Genomic DNA, 15,105 nt, shown 5'->3' on the forward strand with positions numbered 1-15,105 from the left:
GGGTGCCATCACTAAGCTCAATCGCTCGCAAAAATTCATGGGAAATGTGTATGCCCCTCCAATTAAAAAATCACCAGCCATCACTGCCTATTTGTGATTCTAAAGGAGACTCCCGAGTGCCACACAGTTTTGTCTTCTAGGAGATAAACTGCATATAGTGGCACAGAAGTAGATTTAGAAGTCCTAGCCAGTGCCGTTTCCTAGAAGTGAGTTGGGAGTGTGTACGAATTTGTCATAATGAGTCATTTTTTTAGGAGTGGCATTGCTCCCCAGTCACTCCTGCAACAATGCGTCATTCAGGGCGGTCAGTCTGTTTCTTACTCTGAACCCGTGTACATTCTGATTGGCCAGTGCGTGCCGTCACTAGTAATAAGGCAGGCATAGAGTAGCTGCAAAGGTTAGATGCAGGATTTCATTTCAGAAGCTTGGTGCTAATTTTACAGTTCTGGTTCTTGTAATGATGAAGAAACACAATATTCTCTGTCACATAACCTTAGGGTGAAAAACATAGACACATGGCTTTAAAGGGTAAGGCTAATTAGGGCAATCAGAATACTCCATGTCAGCAGAAACGTGTTTCCAGTCCGGGTCTTAAGGAATTATAGGAGCTGTAGTTTGTTGCACGTAAATGAATCCAATTAAGCGAATATGCAAGTGAAAGGGAACTGTACGACCAGAAAGGAATCAGCCTGATGGCAGGCAGCGTTTTGTCTGAATTGTTTAAATGAGGAAAGATGCGATGTTTTTTTTTCCACAGCACCTTCCCACCTACCACCTGCCCAGCCCAAAACACACCCTCCTGCAATCTGCACTCTAACATTGTCATGCAATAGCATATTAATAATAATAATAATAATAATAGCAATAATAATAATAACAATAATAATAGCAATAATAATAATAATAATAATAATAATAATAATAATAATAACAATATTAACAATAATAATAACAGCTATTATTATTGGTATTATGTGCCTTATTATGTTTATTAATACCATTAAAATAATAGGTATTATTATTACCATTGTTATCATTATGTTTAATATTATCGTGTTATTTCTAAGCAGTCTTACTGACACTTAATCGCTTTACTGCAAATATCAACAACTTCTGGTGTAATAAACACTTACTTTGGTTTCAAACAATGAAAAATATATGCAGATCCTGTAAATTCCGTATTCATTGGTATGGCTCATGTCTCTTGTCGTAGATTGGATGGCCGTTCAGCAGATACTGCAGTCACTGTTTGTACTTTTAAAGAAGTGTGCCTTCTGCCATTATATATGTGTAATATGTATGTCCTTGCATCTGTTCCTTGCATTGCAAACCTCTTAAAACAATCATTAGCAAAGGCAAGTTATGGCTCGTGTATAGGTTTTAGATAGACATTTAACAGGGACTGACATCCGTTGCCCAGGTACTCAGACCATTTTTCAGCTGTTGCCATATTATAGCTGGCTACTACCATTATGGCAGTACCTGGCAAAAGCCTATATAGTGCCTACACAAAAGCCCAAACTGTTTGCTATGCGAATGCTCTCCCTGATTGGTTAGGGACAAATAAACACAGTTGAAGGGGGTGATTGGCTACAGACAATTCAACAAAGTTAAATGAGGTGGTTTTAAGCAGTTGATGCACCTGCTTGCACCGCTCATTAGTAGTTGGTACAACGCCCATGTGCTTGTCAGAGTGTGTTGCCACATTTGGATTGCAACATGTTGAAGTTTAGCATGGTAATTAGGGTGTGCATCCACAGAAAGGCCTTCACCACCTCACATATCCTGTCAGCCTTGTTGTGATGAAAGCATGGTCCTGAGAAACCGGCTTCAGCAACCTCACATGCCGTTCTACTGGTGCACTGGCACATTGCCAGCGGAAACGGTGAGTAGGATAGGGAGACCAGATTTACAAACAAAAAAAGAAATAAACAGGAGCAACCACATGCAAGTAGGACTGCCTACCCCCACCACCCCAAGAACCCACCATTCACCCCGCCATCCAGGATCCCACGGTATTTTCAGCACTGTCCCTGAATGTACATTGATAAAATGTGCGGTTTTGATTGCAAATGTGGCCGGGTAAATACCATAGTAGCCTTTGCTCTTGTATTACAGGCCTATGTGTTCACTTTTCCAATTGGTCAGTGAATGCTTGCACCTGGTGCCTGAACTGGTGGAGGTTCGAGCCCATCACATGATGGCAAAGAACTCTTAAGTGATATTGTGAAATTCTGATGAAGTGTATTTGGTTTACAATTGTTGTGGATTGTGAAGATGCAATTATTGCCTGCAGTCGAGCTGGCACTGTGACAAGGCCCATCCTCCCTTTCCCCAAAACTGGGAGCGGCAGAAGTTCCAATTCTGGAACCGCCCCAGCAAAACCCGAGACGTCTGGACACCCTAGTAGGAGAGATAATAGATGGATGACTCTGACAGGCTGAGAGGCATGTCAAGCATGATTTCCCGGTGGCCCTGCACCTGCTCAGCTGACTGACTGTGCCTAACGTGGCTGAACTGGATCCACCACATCTGGTATTTCATGGCAATGTACCTTTCTAAAAATGTTCCTGAATCGATACTCTGTTCTCTTTCCTCCACATTACCGCAACACCCTCCTGGTGAGGATTGCATGCAGTCTGTCTCTTAAACAAGTATTGAAGCCACTCCGATAACTCTGCTGCCACCAAACAAACACCTGCCCAGAACATGCAGAACCCTTTGCATTCTTCTCGGTATATATGGAGAGAGTGGAATGGTATCTGTGACCCCTCTACGAGAGTCACCACTCCTTGATTTGACCCACCAAGGGCACTGGTCACATATACCTTTGACCTTCAGCGTAAATAGTCTTGAGGCGGCCAGAGTGTTTAATCCTGGCGTAATGTTTGGGAATAATCTCGGACATGATTAGGGTCTGGCTTGTTACCAGGATTCAGAGTGTCGGAAAGACATAGATCTAAGCTGTACACAGATGATTTGGCCTCCCCCAGGAGCAAGTGGAACAGCTCAGAATAAGCAGCTATCCCAGAACATGCAACTATCTTCCCAGTATAGAGGAGGGAGGTGCTTTGGCAAGGAATACCATAGTACCTTGTACTCATTTCCCCACAGGCCTACCTGTTTACCAGTTTGGGGTAGTGTGCCATATACATGGCACACATTATCGGCAATATGTGACAGTGCAGTTGTGAAGAGAGGTTCATAGCCTCAGTTTGTGCTTTTAAAGGTTCTCGGCTGTTAGCCATTCTTCTCGACCACCCCATTTCCGATTTCAACCAGTGACGGAGCAAACTGCGAGAACTTAAGCTTGTGAATTGATGTTGTTAAAGTGAACTGATTCTTACCAGAGTAAAAAGTCCAGCAGATAAGACATAGTCATGTGTTTGTTAACACACTGATATTGCTTCATGCTCCAACAATGTAAGGGGATGGGGTGAAAGAGAGGAATGGATGTAGCAACATAGAATAGCAGAAGAAACTGGCCACAACACATATCCAGCCTGAGAAGAGGATACAGGGAAAGAGTGGCGGATATGGTTGAAATGGGTCACATCCCAGAATCTAAGCGTGAGAAAAAAGCAGTAAGTGATTAAGGGGGTCAGAGTTAAGGGGGATTTGAGAGGAAGGGAACAGAGGGAGTGATGGCGGAGACGTTAGGGATAAGCATTATAGTGCAGTCTAGTTTTAAGAAGTTTGTGGAAATCTCTTGTAATTTCTTTCATTTCTAGGAAACAGACAGAGGTGTTTCCTGCCTTAGAGCCTTGGAAGAAAATAGTTCTACCGCCATGTTGGATTCTGCTGCCTGTAGATGGGACTATCTAGAGATCTTGATCTCTTTGTGCTTCCTGGAACATGTTTCTTGCACAACCCAGTGAGATCATTTGGACCGGACAGGAATTTTTGGACCTTGAAGAGTGCTTCAGTTGTTGTGACTAGAAACCATTTCAGGAACTTGCGGTCCGGAGTGATTCGGTTTCATATTTTGAAAGCCAAGATGATTCTAGTTGAGAGATGATAACTGATGTCAAGAAATGATAGTGCTAGGTGAGGAAAGGAAGAAGCCATTGAAATAGTCAAGTCGAAATAGGATAAGAAGCATGAATATTTAGATTATATTCCATATTGTGAGGCCTATCAAAAGACAGGGAAATTGTTTCTTAGAAAATGTAGTTGGCAGTGACATTTTTGTTAACAGATATTTTGCTGTGGAATGAAGTACATGTCAGATGTTTTCATTTTTCCACTATTAAAATGACTTCTTCCAGGACATAGGGACAATGTTGGTGAAATGGACTGAGTAAATTGGTCCCATGGGAAAAGATTAGAATAAACAGAGGTTTCTAAATACAATTTTGAATCTGAAGGGCTTTGCCATGGATAAAGCATGACAGAGGGGCCTCTCTAGGTTTCACCTGGTTTATGGCAGGTATGTTCCTAGTTGAACAGAGAGACATCTTTGTGCTTGGCTTGTTTGGAGCCTTGTGGAGGCAGTTGAAGCAATAGGATTGCGTTTTCTCTCACCCAAGTCATGGTAGTCTCGCTTGAATTAGGTATATACAGATGTATAGACACGAGAGCCTGAGTTACAACGTCTACACTCATATTTTCTGATGTCACTTTAAGGAGAGTGAAATCCAATATACCACCAGTTGGAGTATTACGTTCGGGATGTAGCTTGCTTAGCGATTTAGGACACAAGTGCATCAAAAATTCTTTACAGTTTGTAATCTTTAATATTGAGCAGCGAACACAGGGTTGGCGAGTGTGATGTTCAGTAGGGGGTCAGAGGGAGTCTTTAGGAGACGTTTTCATGTGTTACAATTCTGAGGGTAATTACAGTGTTTGGTGTCTGAGAACAGTAAATCCATCTGAGAGGGGGCGTGAAGCAGAAAAGGGCAATGTTCAAGAACGTAGTGTAGCATGTGAGCATAGGCAATCTTATGGTAGAGGGCAAGATGAAGCCAATGGCTGTCTTCATATATGAGTCAGTTTTCCAAAAATGTGAAACCTAACAACAGAGTGTAGGTGAAGAAGTGTTAAACTTGTTTAATAAATGGGTAGTCGAGTCAGAGAATGACATCTTCTAAAATGAGGATTTTGTTCCAAATTCTTCGGGGAGCTACCCTGAAGTCCATCCAATCAGTGATAAAGTTCCCACTAATGCCAGGGGCGTAATAGAACATCAAGAGGGTGGTTGTGGGGTTGTGGTCAATAATGCACTTGCAGTGTAAGCGCTTGAAGGAGCTACATGGGCCAGTTGGAAGATAGTCTTCATTTTGTCAGGTGTTGTGGTGTGACCCTTGCCCTTTTTTGTTTAGTCTATTTTAAGTCATTATTTTATATCCCACAGGAAAGTTGGTGTCTAAAGAGGCGATGTAGTTATCAGTGTTCCAAGGCTCAGCAATACCAATCAAATCAATGACCTTCATGCATTATGGGGATGTTAGGATAAGTCTGTATGGCTTCTTGTCCATTACCCAGGCCTATTTTGAAAGTATGAATATCTATAATGTTGCCTCATTCAGCCATGGTTGAGGTTACTCAGGACGACTTAGATCAAGGAGGTTTAGGTGTGGAGAGCTCAAATGAATGGTGGGGTAACATGAAAGGACAGATGAATTGGTAAGACAGAATGGGAGTTTAAGGGGGACAGACATGGGCTCATGAAGACTCCCGAGATTTGCAGCTCAGCAAAGATAATGCCTGGCTGAGTTCAACCAGAAAGGTAAAAGGACGTTTTACAGATCAGTGTGAGGTATTCGAGGTCACCCATCTGTGTCCTCTTTGTAATACGGTTAAATCAATGACTGTGAAATATGTGCAGAGCCCTCTGAGCCAAGATAGGCGCACAAGGATATCTGATACGCCATCTTTGGAGTAGTGATGAACGCAGCAATCAGTCACAATAGTGTCACTATTGGCAAGTATGGTGTTTCTGTCAAGATGTTCCTGCTCCTCTGGTGGAAAGGTCACTGGGGTGAATAATCTGGAAGCAGTTGCTGAAGGAAGTGCCATTGTAAGGGGAAGTGATAGGGGGGCCTGTAGAGTGGAAGAGGTGAATGTTTAGTCAGAGGAAGTGGGGCTCAATGGCTAGACGGAAGCAGTGGGCGAGGGTACCATAGAAAGCAGGCTGGGACATGGTGTACAGAGAAATGGTGGGATGGGTGGGAAGGGTGGAGTCGACTAATTTAGATGGAAAGGACAGAAGAGTGGAGGACACAGGAAAGAAGGTCACCAAGTGAAGGAGCAATCAGATGAAAATGGGGTCTCAGGGGAGAAGGGGAGAAGCGGTGGTAGAAGGATGAGGTAGGAGTGTGACTCAGAACAAATCAGTCACGTAGTGTGATCGGAGGAAAATAGCAAGGCACGTGAGTGAGAGACAAGGAAAACTTGATAGACAATTTAGAAGTGCAGCGGCTTTGGGCATCCAATTACAAGGAATAGCAACAAAGTCATCAGACACATAAATCAAGGTGAGGCCTCGACAACATGCAAAATGAGCAAGCAGCACAGTGTCATTTGTTAAGCTAAGGCAAACATGACTTGAAGAATGTGTTAGAAATGAGGGACACTAGTGTCAGTGCCCAGGAGCTGCAGGGAGCCATTGATGAGTACCACACAACAGCAAGTGATGTGATGGAGTCAATCACCTACTTGGACTGGTGAGATGTGGGAGAAGAGGGCTAGAGGATGCAATGGAGGGGCAGCCTGGTGGGCAGAGAGTGAGTCTGTTGATCAGTTGGACCCTTTGGTAAATGCCCTTCACCATGTCACCCTGGGGAGGGAGTGTTTGTAGAGTGTGAGGCTCAGTCATGTAATCATTGACACACGGACCAATCACTGCAGTCACCACTCAGCCGCAGGTGGGGGGGGGCTGTAGGGAAAAAGGGCCCATCTTCACAAGGGCAACATGTTGAAAGAAGAATAATTACCTGATTGAGCAAGACTCTTCACCTACGGGACACAACCATAGCTAGTTAGGTGTAGAGGCTGGGCCCAGATGATATTTTACCACATAGACATGTAGGTGGGCAAGTGAGCGGGTCAGAGTGGTCGCGCTGAGGTGATGTAGAAAAGGATACTGCATAAGGTCCATTGATTGGCTCACAGGCTAATCACCAGAGTCACTTCTCGGGGGCTGGAAACCCTCAGTTAGGAAGGGGGTGGGCATCTTTAGATGCCCAGTAGTTGAAGTCGTTGAAATGCCTCGAGGCTTGGCAAATCTGCGATTGAACGTGGACATGTCACCTTACACATTCAAATCCATTCTTCAGGGAATATAACATATGTGATCTTCAAACTGTTTGCCACTGTGGTTGACACTGTTCTCATGTCACGAGGAGTGCCACTGGTCCAACCATTGCTCTGTTTCCTGTGTAATGTCTGGTTCACCCATGTCAATGAGGTAAACCTCCCATGCCTCTTCTATTTCTACTCCGACTCCATCCAACAGTAAAAGGCTCCTACATAGGAGGATCTGTGTGGTTGCTCAACTCTATAGAAGACATAAGACCCTGGAGAAAATGGATGTGAATGGTGACAACAATGTTTTTCTTATGGTTTTCAAAAGAATGCAGTTCACAAAGATTAACAGGCATTTCACAGCCCTGAAATATATGGAGCCTTCCAAAATTGTAAACCCCACTCAAAAACAATTCAAGACACACTGGTACTGTATTTACACTGTGTGCAGCGCATATTAACTCAGTAAATGAATGTGTGTTATATTTTATTTTGTAGTGTTAAATATTGAGTTTGTACCACATTATGGCTGCCGTTGTGTTCTTGAATAGGGAATGGGGTTTAGTCAGCAAAAGAATAGGAGTTGTGTATTGCTGCTGGCTCGGGTGCCACAGAACCGTAGAAGACAAGGGTCTAGTCAGTTTCTGTATTCTTGTGTTTTTCTGGGCCTACCAGCGCCACTATCCCCCTTTCTCTCCCTATAAACCATGCAACCATCCGTAATTTCCCCCACCCTCTCTGAGTGCTGTTAGCTCACGGTCCCCCCTCCTAGCGCCACATCCACAATCCCCCCACTTCAGCCAAAGGGCAGCCAGACCCGTTTCCCGCCCCTTCTCCGCATCACCGTCCACATTTCCCCCATCTCACACAGAGTGCCACCAGCCCCCTTTCGCTTCCCCTTCCACGCACCACTATCCAGAAAATACTGGTGGTAACCCCTGCAAGTGCTGCCACCCCTTTTCTCTCGTACAGCCCCTTTTCTATCCCACAGCCATTCAATCCCCCTTCACTCCTCCAGCCCTCTTCTGTCCTGAAACACTCTCAGACTCTTTTTCTCTCCTGGCCCATTTTTTTCTGCCCACCCACTTTTCTCTCCCCTGAACCCTGTTCCTCATGCCACCATCCTTAACGAATCCTGACACAGGCCCTCTCTCCCGTTTTGCGTGGCCATTTCCCTGGCTTGGCTTGTGTTTCTCCCTAAAAGCTAGGCCGGACATTGTGGTTCGACCCAAGCCCCGGCCTAGCCATGAGATCCCTGGCTCTCCCACCTCTGCACGATACTCGCAGCTAGGCCGGAAACCGAGGTTGGGCCCAAGCTCATCCCAGCCATAAGAGCCCTGGCTCTCCCACCTCTGCACGATACTCACAGCTAGGCCGGACACCGTGGTTCGACCCAAGCTCAGCCCCAGCCATGAGATCCCTGGCTCTCCCACCGCTGCACGATATTCGCAGCTAGGACACAGTGGTACGGCCCAAGCTCAGCCCCAGCCATGAAATCCCTGGCTCTCCCACCTCTGCACGATACTCGCAGCTAGGCCGGACACCGTGGTACGGCCCAAGCTCTGCCCCAGCCATGAGATCCCTAGCTCTCCCACTTCTGCATGATACTCACATCTCCTAATGGACATCAATTCTTGGAGTCCCATTAGACCTTTATAATACGCGCTTTGAGCTGTATGAAATCTATTCCCCAATTCTTGCATAAAACGGCAAACTACAAAAACGGATACTTGATCTGGGGGTATTTCGACTCCATTGCCCCCATAGTATTCCTACTATTGGAGTTAACTGAAGACGTAATAGATAGTTTACGAAAGAATTCCAAAAACCTTAATGCTGTCCACAAACTGAAACCGGAATGCCCTCTTGCAGACAAAGAGCCGCCCCTGGGGGACTCGGGGCACTCCTCAACATCTTCCTCAAGAATGCAAGTTGGATACGGTCCAGAGCTGAGCAGTTCATGCTGCCTCATATTTCGCCGCTGAACAAGACCACAGATTAATTGTGGGATGCATTTACATTTTTTCCAACATCGTAGTGTGTAAAACAGTAGAAAAACCCGGAACGGCCAGGTTTTACATATTAATTTGAGCAATGTCTCAGAAATGATGACAATGTCACAAAGGGGTCTTTGCATGTAAGTGCAAACAGAGCCCGGCACCTCCGTTCAGGGTCTATGCTGGGGAAAATGAACCTCCCTGTGACTCTGTTCTTTGCCCTGTTTCCGCCTGCCAAAACATCTGCTGAAGAAGTAAAGCAGATGCTCCATTGTTTACGACTTGTTTTACCACTCCAGGAGATTGCAAAATGCACCCCTACGGGTTTTACTGTACCTTACATTACACCACTCTGATTAGAATTCCTTTCCGTTTTAATTGATACAGTTTCTGGTGAGGGCCAGGGTTAGGAGCAGTTCTGGAAATGGCAAAAACGTATTGGGGGAACCCTCTCCTCCTTGAAGGTGGTGGGCCATATGGGAGGAGGGGGCGGGGCCGAGGGGCGTGGTCCCAGGCCAGTTCATGCAATACAGTATCTCTTCATAGAACCCAATCCTGCAAAGCAAAGAGCATTATGGGAACATAAGTATAATGGTTTGTAAATGAGAAAAGTTCTGTTTTTCCTTTTTGTTTAAAGGTTTGTAATAAACCAATAAAAATAAAATGAAAAATAAAAAAATAAAAAAGAAGATAAGTATGTACAGAATTTTTAATTTGAATCATGTCGTATTGTATTCAGTAGGAACCCCCTTTTAGAGAACAATTAAGTTGGGGTCTGCAGTTTTTATTGGTCCCACTACTCACCCAAATGTCTCTACATTGCAGGACATAAATGCCAGTCTGGACAGCTCCAACGAATATGTGAGGCTTTGTCTGTTAATGTATTCAGTTGCCAAGTTGCCTGAAAGTATTCGTTTATCGAAACGTGGGTTGCGCAGAGCTTGCTGGGAGGATCCTGCTCTGGAGCAGAGTTGTCACACACTCGCATAAGCAACTCACACTTCAAGCAAACTGCTTCCAGAAGACTCGGCAGTGCTGCAGTCTCTTCGGAAAACCGATCCTTAAAGCTGTGGGCAAGCCCCTGAGTCTGGGCAAAGGGCTGCAAAACATGTGTTGCCAGCGCGCGCTCAGTGGTGTTTTGCCGGAGCCCCGCTCCTCTGAGTTCCGGCCCATTCCCAGCGCTGTCTCTGAGAATGAAACGTTCGGCATGGAGCCAGCTGTGCACCGAATCGAGTCTGGGGTTGGGTGGATTAAAGATGAAGGCCGAGGCTCCAGTGTCTGTGAAGGAGCTTCGTACCCAGCAGTGAGATCGTTCTGACACTGAACACAGCCGTGCGACTGTGTGTATTGGACTCTAGCACATACTACCTGTTCGTTTCTGTGTTGGCCTCTCTATTGGGGCCACCAGCTGTGAGGCCACATTTTCACTGCTCGGTGCACTTGTTCCCTCAAATACATAATGGCCAAACAGGTAAGCTTAAGTCTACTCGCATAGCGACGTCTGTACAAGATACAAATACACTGTCTAACTGCAGAACATATTCATGTTAAATAGCACACCGTGGGTATAACATGCATGCAATAAAATAACACACCAAAGTGTACAAGCACATATTCAATGTGGGATGGTTGTTAAGTCTTCAACCCGATGTCATATTTGACCAATGAAGGATGGGTGGAGAAGACTTCTTCACGGCGCCAAGAAACCCAATACACATGTGTTATCTTAAAGGGACGGTTCCTTTGGTTACTCACTGGAAGAAGAACAGCTGTCGAAAGCCCAGCTGCAGCTGCACCCGAGCAGGACGGCGAGGAGAAGGCAGGCCTTCATGGTGAACTTGCACGACAGGCTTTCCAGCAACACTCTGACGGGCTCCCAGTGGCTACAGTGGCTGTAGCACCATAGGAAAGATGCGAACCAATCAAAGGTTTAGGGCGTAGATAATTATAGTGGTGACGCGGGCCTTACTAGCGGGAAATGCCCCGCAGCAGGGTGTGCCACTTCAAGGCAGTCAGAGCAGTTTCCCTGCAGTGCAGCCTCAGACGGAGATAATATTCCACTGGAATGCGAGCTTCGCCCCAGGGAGTCTCCCAGGTCCAGACAACACCCAGCGTCCCAACCTCCAAGGGAGGAGCGGGGTCAAACCAGCCCGCACTGTAAGCGTTTCATCTTCGTTTCTCTCTACTGTCCACGTCTCAAAAAAGCTGAACATGCACACGTCTTTAGAAGTGCAGCAACCCAAAACGAAAAATGATGTTAAGATTGAAAGATGTCACATTCAGATCATAAGACATGATTTCCGGTATTTCTTTGTAGAGTTCACAGATCATTATTCAGAATTCTGATTGACCAAAAAGAGTTGTCAAATTAAATATTTTTAAAATAACAAGAACACGTGCTGGCAGCAAAAAGACATAACGCGCCCGCGTACGCAACCCCTCTCATAAGTTTGAAGCCCTGCTTTGTCAACCAACACGAGTAGTAGTCAACAATCATTTAAACACGTGGCTCACATGGTTACACAGGACAGTTAACGTCCTCTGCTATGCCTACCCCACACCATGTTTGAAAATCCTATTGGTGGAGAGTTGGCCCAGAAAAGCCGGCCCCATGTAATGGACCCCAGGAGAACGAGATCTTCGCTGTCCGGGCATGGAGGGGTCGTTCCCTTCAATCAGGCACCCCCTTTATCTTGACTATGCTGGCTTCGCCAATTATTCCTGCCAAGGCCGCTTCACATCATGGCAGACAAAACTTCCTCTACTTTGTCATCTCCTCTGTTTCATGCCTCCCATTACTTCCCTGTCGTCATGCCCTATGGGCCAGATTCATGTAATTAATTGCGTGGACAAATGGACACTTCTTCGTTTAAATACCTGTTCGACGATTGGAATCAAATGCGCAGTACTTTTCCTGGACTTGTGTGGAGTTTGCGCTGGCTCAGTACATTTTTGGGAGCCGTCGAGGGCCTTGCGCGAGACTCCAGGCACAGCGTGGTTCCTGCATGTGCAGAAGGCTAGGAAGGAGGTAGAGCACCAGAAATGGGGAAGAACTTGTGAAAAAGTGGGCGTTTCAAGGGACGGCCTGCAGGCAGTCCCTCGCACGCCCACAATTGCGCGGCATGAGACATATTCATGGTTCATGGATTCGATCGTCCAACCTCTCAGCCGGGAAATGGCCACACAAGTCCCTGATACGATCTGCCCCCTAGGGCAGGCGTAAGTACACTTGCGCGTAGGATCAGCAGTGCAGAGGTTTTCACCTGTCTGTAACCATTGATGCCCCTGCATTCAGCCCTGCGCTGCCTGTTTCTACCATACTTCAACTCATACCTACTTGTCCTTTTGCCTATATATACTTATTTCGTACTTGCATACTTGACGTTGCCTCCGCTCCATGAGTTGATGCAATGCAATGTTTCACTTTGCCTACCCATACATGTAAATTTGACGTAGCCCCCTGCACTATGAGGTGAGGCTTTCCCAAATTATGCACCCACGTCATTGCTTCTTGTTACCGACTTATGCCAGCATATTTGATGTATCCCCCTGTACTGCAAGGTGTGGCTTTCCCAAACTGTGCACTCAGTCCAATGTTTTTCTTCTTCTGCCAGCCTTGCACTGTGCTGTACCTGTTCACTTGCACTTATTGTATCCTCCTCCCCCTCTCGCCTTACTTTTTCTTTGTTGCATGTGACCTACCTTGTAGTGTAGCCCCGCTCTCCACGGGGCAGGGCTTTGCCATTGTGCACCCACTCCAATGTTGTTTCTTCATTCTAGCCTTCTGCTGTGCTTGAACCTGTTCGCCTGCACTCAATTATCCCTTCTTCCCCGTCTCATACTTTCCTCCCCTTCCTTCACCTCCTCACCTCCCCCTCGCCCCTTATTTCTGTTGCAGCACTTGCATTCCCCAAATTGTCTCATCACCTAGTATGGATGTTACCACCTGTCTTCCCCTGCTTGTCCCCTAGCTACACTTCCCCTCCTCCCTTTCCCCTCTTTCTATTACAGCACTTGCACGCCGCAAATTGTCACATGACCTAGTAAGGATGTTACCGTTTATCTTCCCTGTTTGTCCCCTACCTACACCTCCCCTCGTCCTTCTCCCCCCTCATTTCTATTACAGCACTGGCACGACCCGAATTGTCTCACGACCTAGTAAGTATTTTACCGTCTGTTTTCTTCCCTGGTTCGTCCCTAACCTACATTTCCCGTCCTCCCTTTCCCCTCTTTCTCTTACAGCACTTGCACACCCTGAATTGTCTCAGGACCTAGTAATGATGTTACCGTTTGTCGTGCCCTGTTCGTCTCCTACCTACACCTCCCCCCGCCCCATCCCCCCATTTCTATTATTGCACTTGCACGATCCGAATGTGCCAAGACCTAGTAGGAACGTTATTGTTTATTTTTTTTTCTACCCAGTAAACCTCCCTTGTCTTGATGCGCCTTGAAACATCATTTTGCTGCATAGGGTCATTACACATAACCAATAAATAAAATACAAATAAAAAGAGGATTGATAGAGACTGGTGAGGAAAAATAGGGAGCAGAGACAGGCAATAGCAGGAGCATTTCTCTAATTTGAATGGGTTTTATTTCACCTTGGCAGAAGTGCACTGAACATGGGGGAAGGAGCACAAGCTTGCCCCAGCACTAGGTCCACAGTGAAGGGAAACAGGATAGTTTGGAGCAATCTATGGACATGTAATGCTCAGATGCTTCCCCTCTGGGAGCCATCAGGCTGGGCCTCTGGTCACACTGGCCTCCTGGGCAGCAGATCCTATTTCTCACTTTCTTTGTTCTCAACAATGCCCCTAATGGTTAGAAGTTTATTAGATGCAGCAATTTGGAACAAGGGTATCCACCTCAATACTGTTAATGTCTATGCTTTGATGCAGAAATGTCTTGGTCCTTAATCATGACAAAAAGTGTATTGCCCTTGTCAAACAGTGACTGCAACAAGGAGGGTGCATCATAAAAGCTCTTCTGATTGTAAGACCTGTACAATCATTTAAAGAGATGTCAATTTGTGCACAGCAAGTGTGAAATATTCACCCATTCAACAAGAGTGTAAATGAAAAAGTGAGAAAAGTACACAGTGGTTTATTTGCTTTTCTAGCTTTGGTAAGATTTACGATTCTCAGATTGAGCGGTTACTTTTGAGATGTTACTTTGCGTGGAGAATATTGTTGTGCAGCAGAAGATAACATATTTACCATTTTCAATTAAATCACTTCCTCCTGTAAAATTACTCCCAATAATCATTGGTCAGTCATTATCTTGAGTCTGCCCAGAGTCCTTCCCACTATGCAAGACATCATGTCCTGGACATCACTGGACCGTACTCTAACTGGTTGGCACCACATTATGCTGACATTATTAAAATATGGGCGCCCGTTACTGATGTGGGCTTAAGTATTACACTTATCCACAACAGTCCAGTTAACCTTGGAGGGAAAGGAGAGATCGAAACGTTGCCTTGGCCAAAGAACTATGAAACTCACACCCATCTCAATATTTCATGCTGGGCCCCAATATCCCAAATATTTTGCTCGACCTTCAACAGCTTGTTCCCTACTCCTTTTGACACACACTACTGCCTGCAGGTGTTTGATCTATTTGGGTAATGATCTGCGTAGCTTATTCATTCTAGTGTGAGGCCAGTGTATGAGACCCTTTGCCATCACTTTATTCACCCTATGAATGTGTTCTTCATGCGTGCATTGAACTGCTTTCATCATTGGAGGCACTGTAGAAGTATCTTGCTAGTATGTTATTGTCAATGTAACTGTGTGCACCTGGCGATGCAAACATGTATATTCCTATCTGCTAGCACAACACGTACTTGATTGTTGCTTATCTA

General features: G+C 45.6%; 1 protein-coding gene across 2 annotated transcripts in view; it reads right to left on the reverse strand.

Annotated features, from left to right (window-relative positions):
- ENDOU (endonuclease, poly(U) specific) overlaps window positions 1-11,180 on the reverse strand; it is a 179,606-nt gene extending 168,426 nt beyond the window's left edge. The window contains exon 1 of one of the 2 annotated variants that reach the window (XM_069653200.1): window positions 10,998-11,180. In XM_069653200.1, the coding sequence (XP_069509301.1) occupies window positions 10,998-11,073 (76 nt within the window). In that variant the 5' untranslated portion in view covers window positions 11,074-11,180. The remainder of the gene's footprint in view (window positions 1-10,997) is intronic. The other variant, XM_069653201.1, reaches the window with a different exon arrangement.
- Between the last annotated feature and the right edge of the window lie 3,925 nt (window positions 11,181-15,105).

This window comes from Ambystoma mexicanum, chromosome 3q (genome assembly GCF_040938575.1).
Source record: "Ambystoma mexicanum isolate Mex_15411 chromosome 3q, UKY_AmexF1_1, whole genome shotgun sequence".
NCBI classification, from domain to species: domain Eukaryota; kingdom Metazoa; phylum Chordata; class Amphibia; order Caudata; family Ambystomatidae; genus Ambystoma; species Ambystoma mexicanum.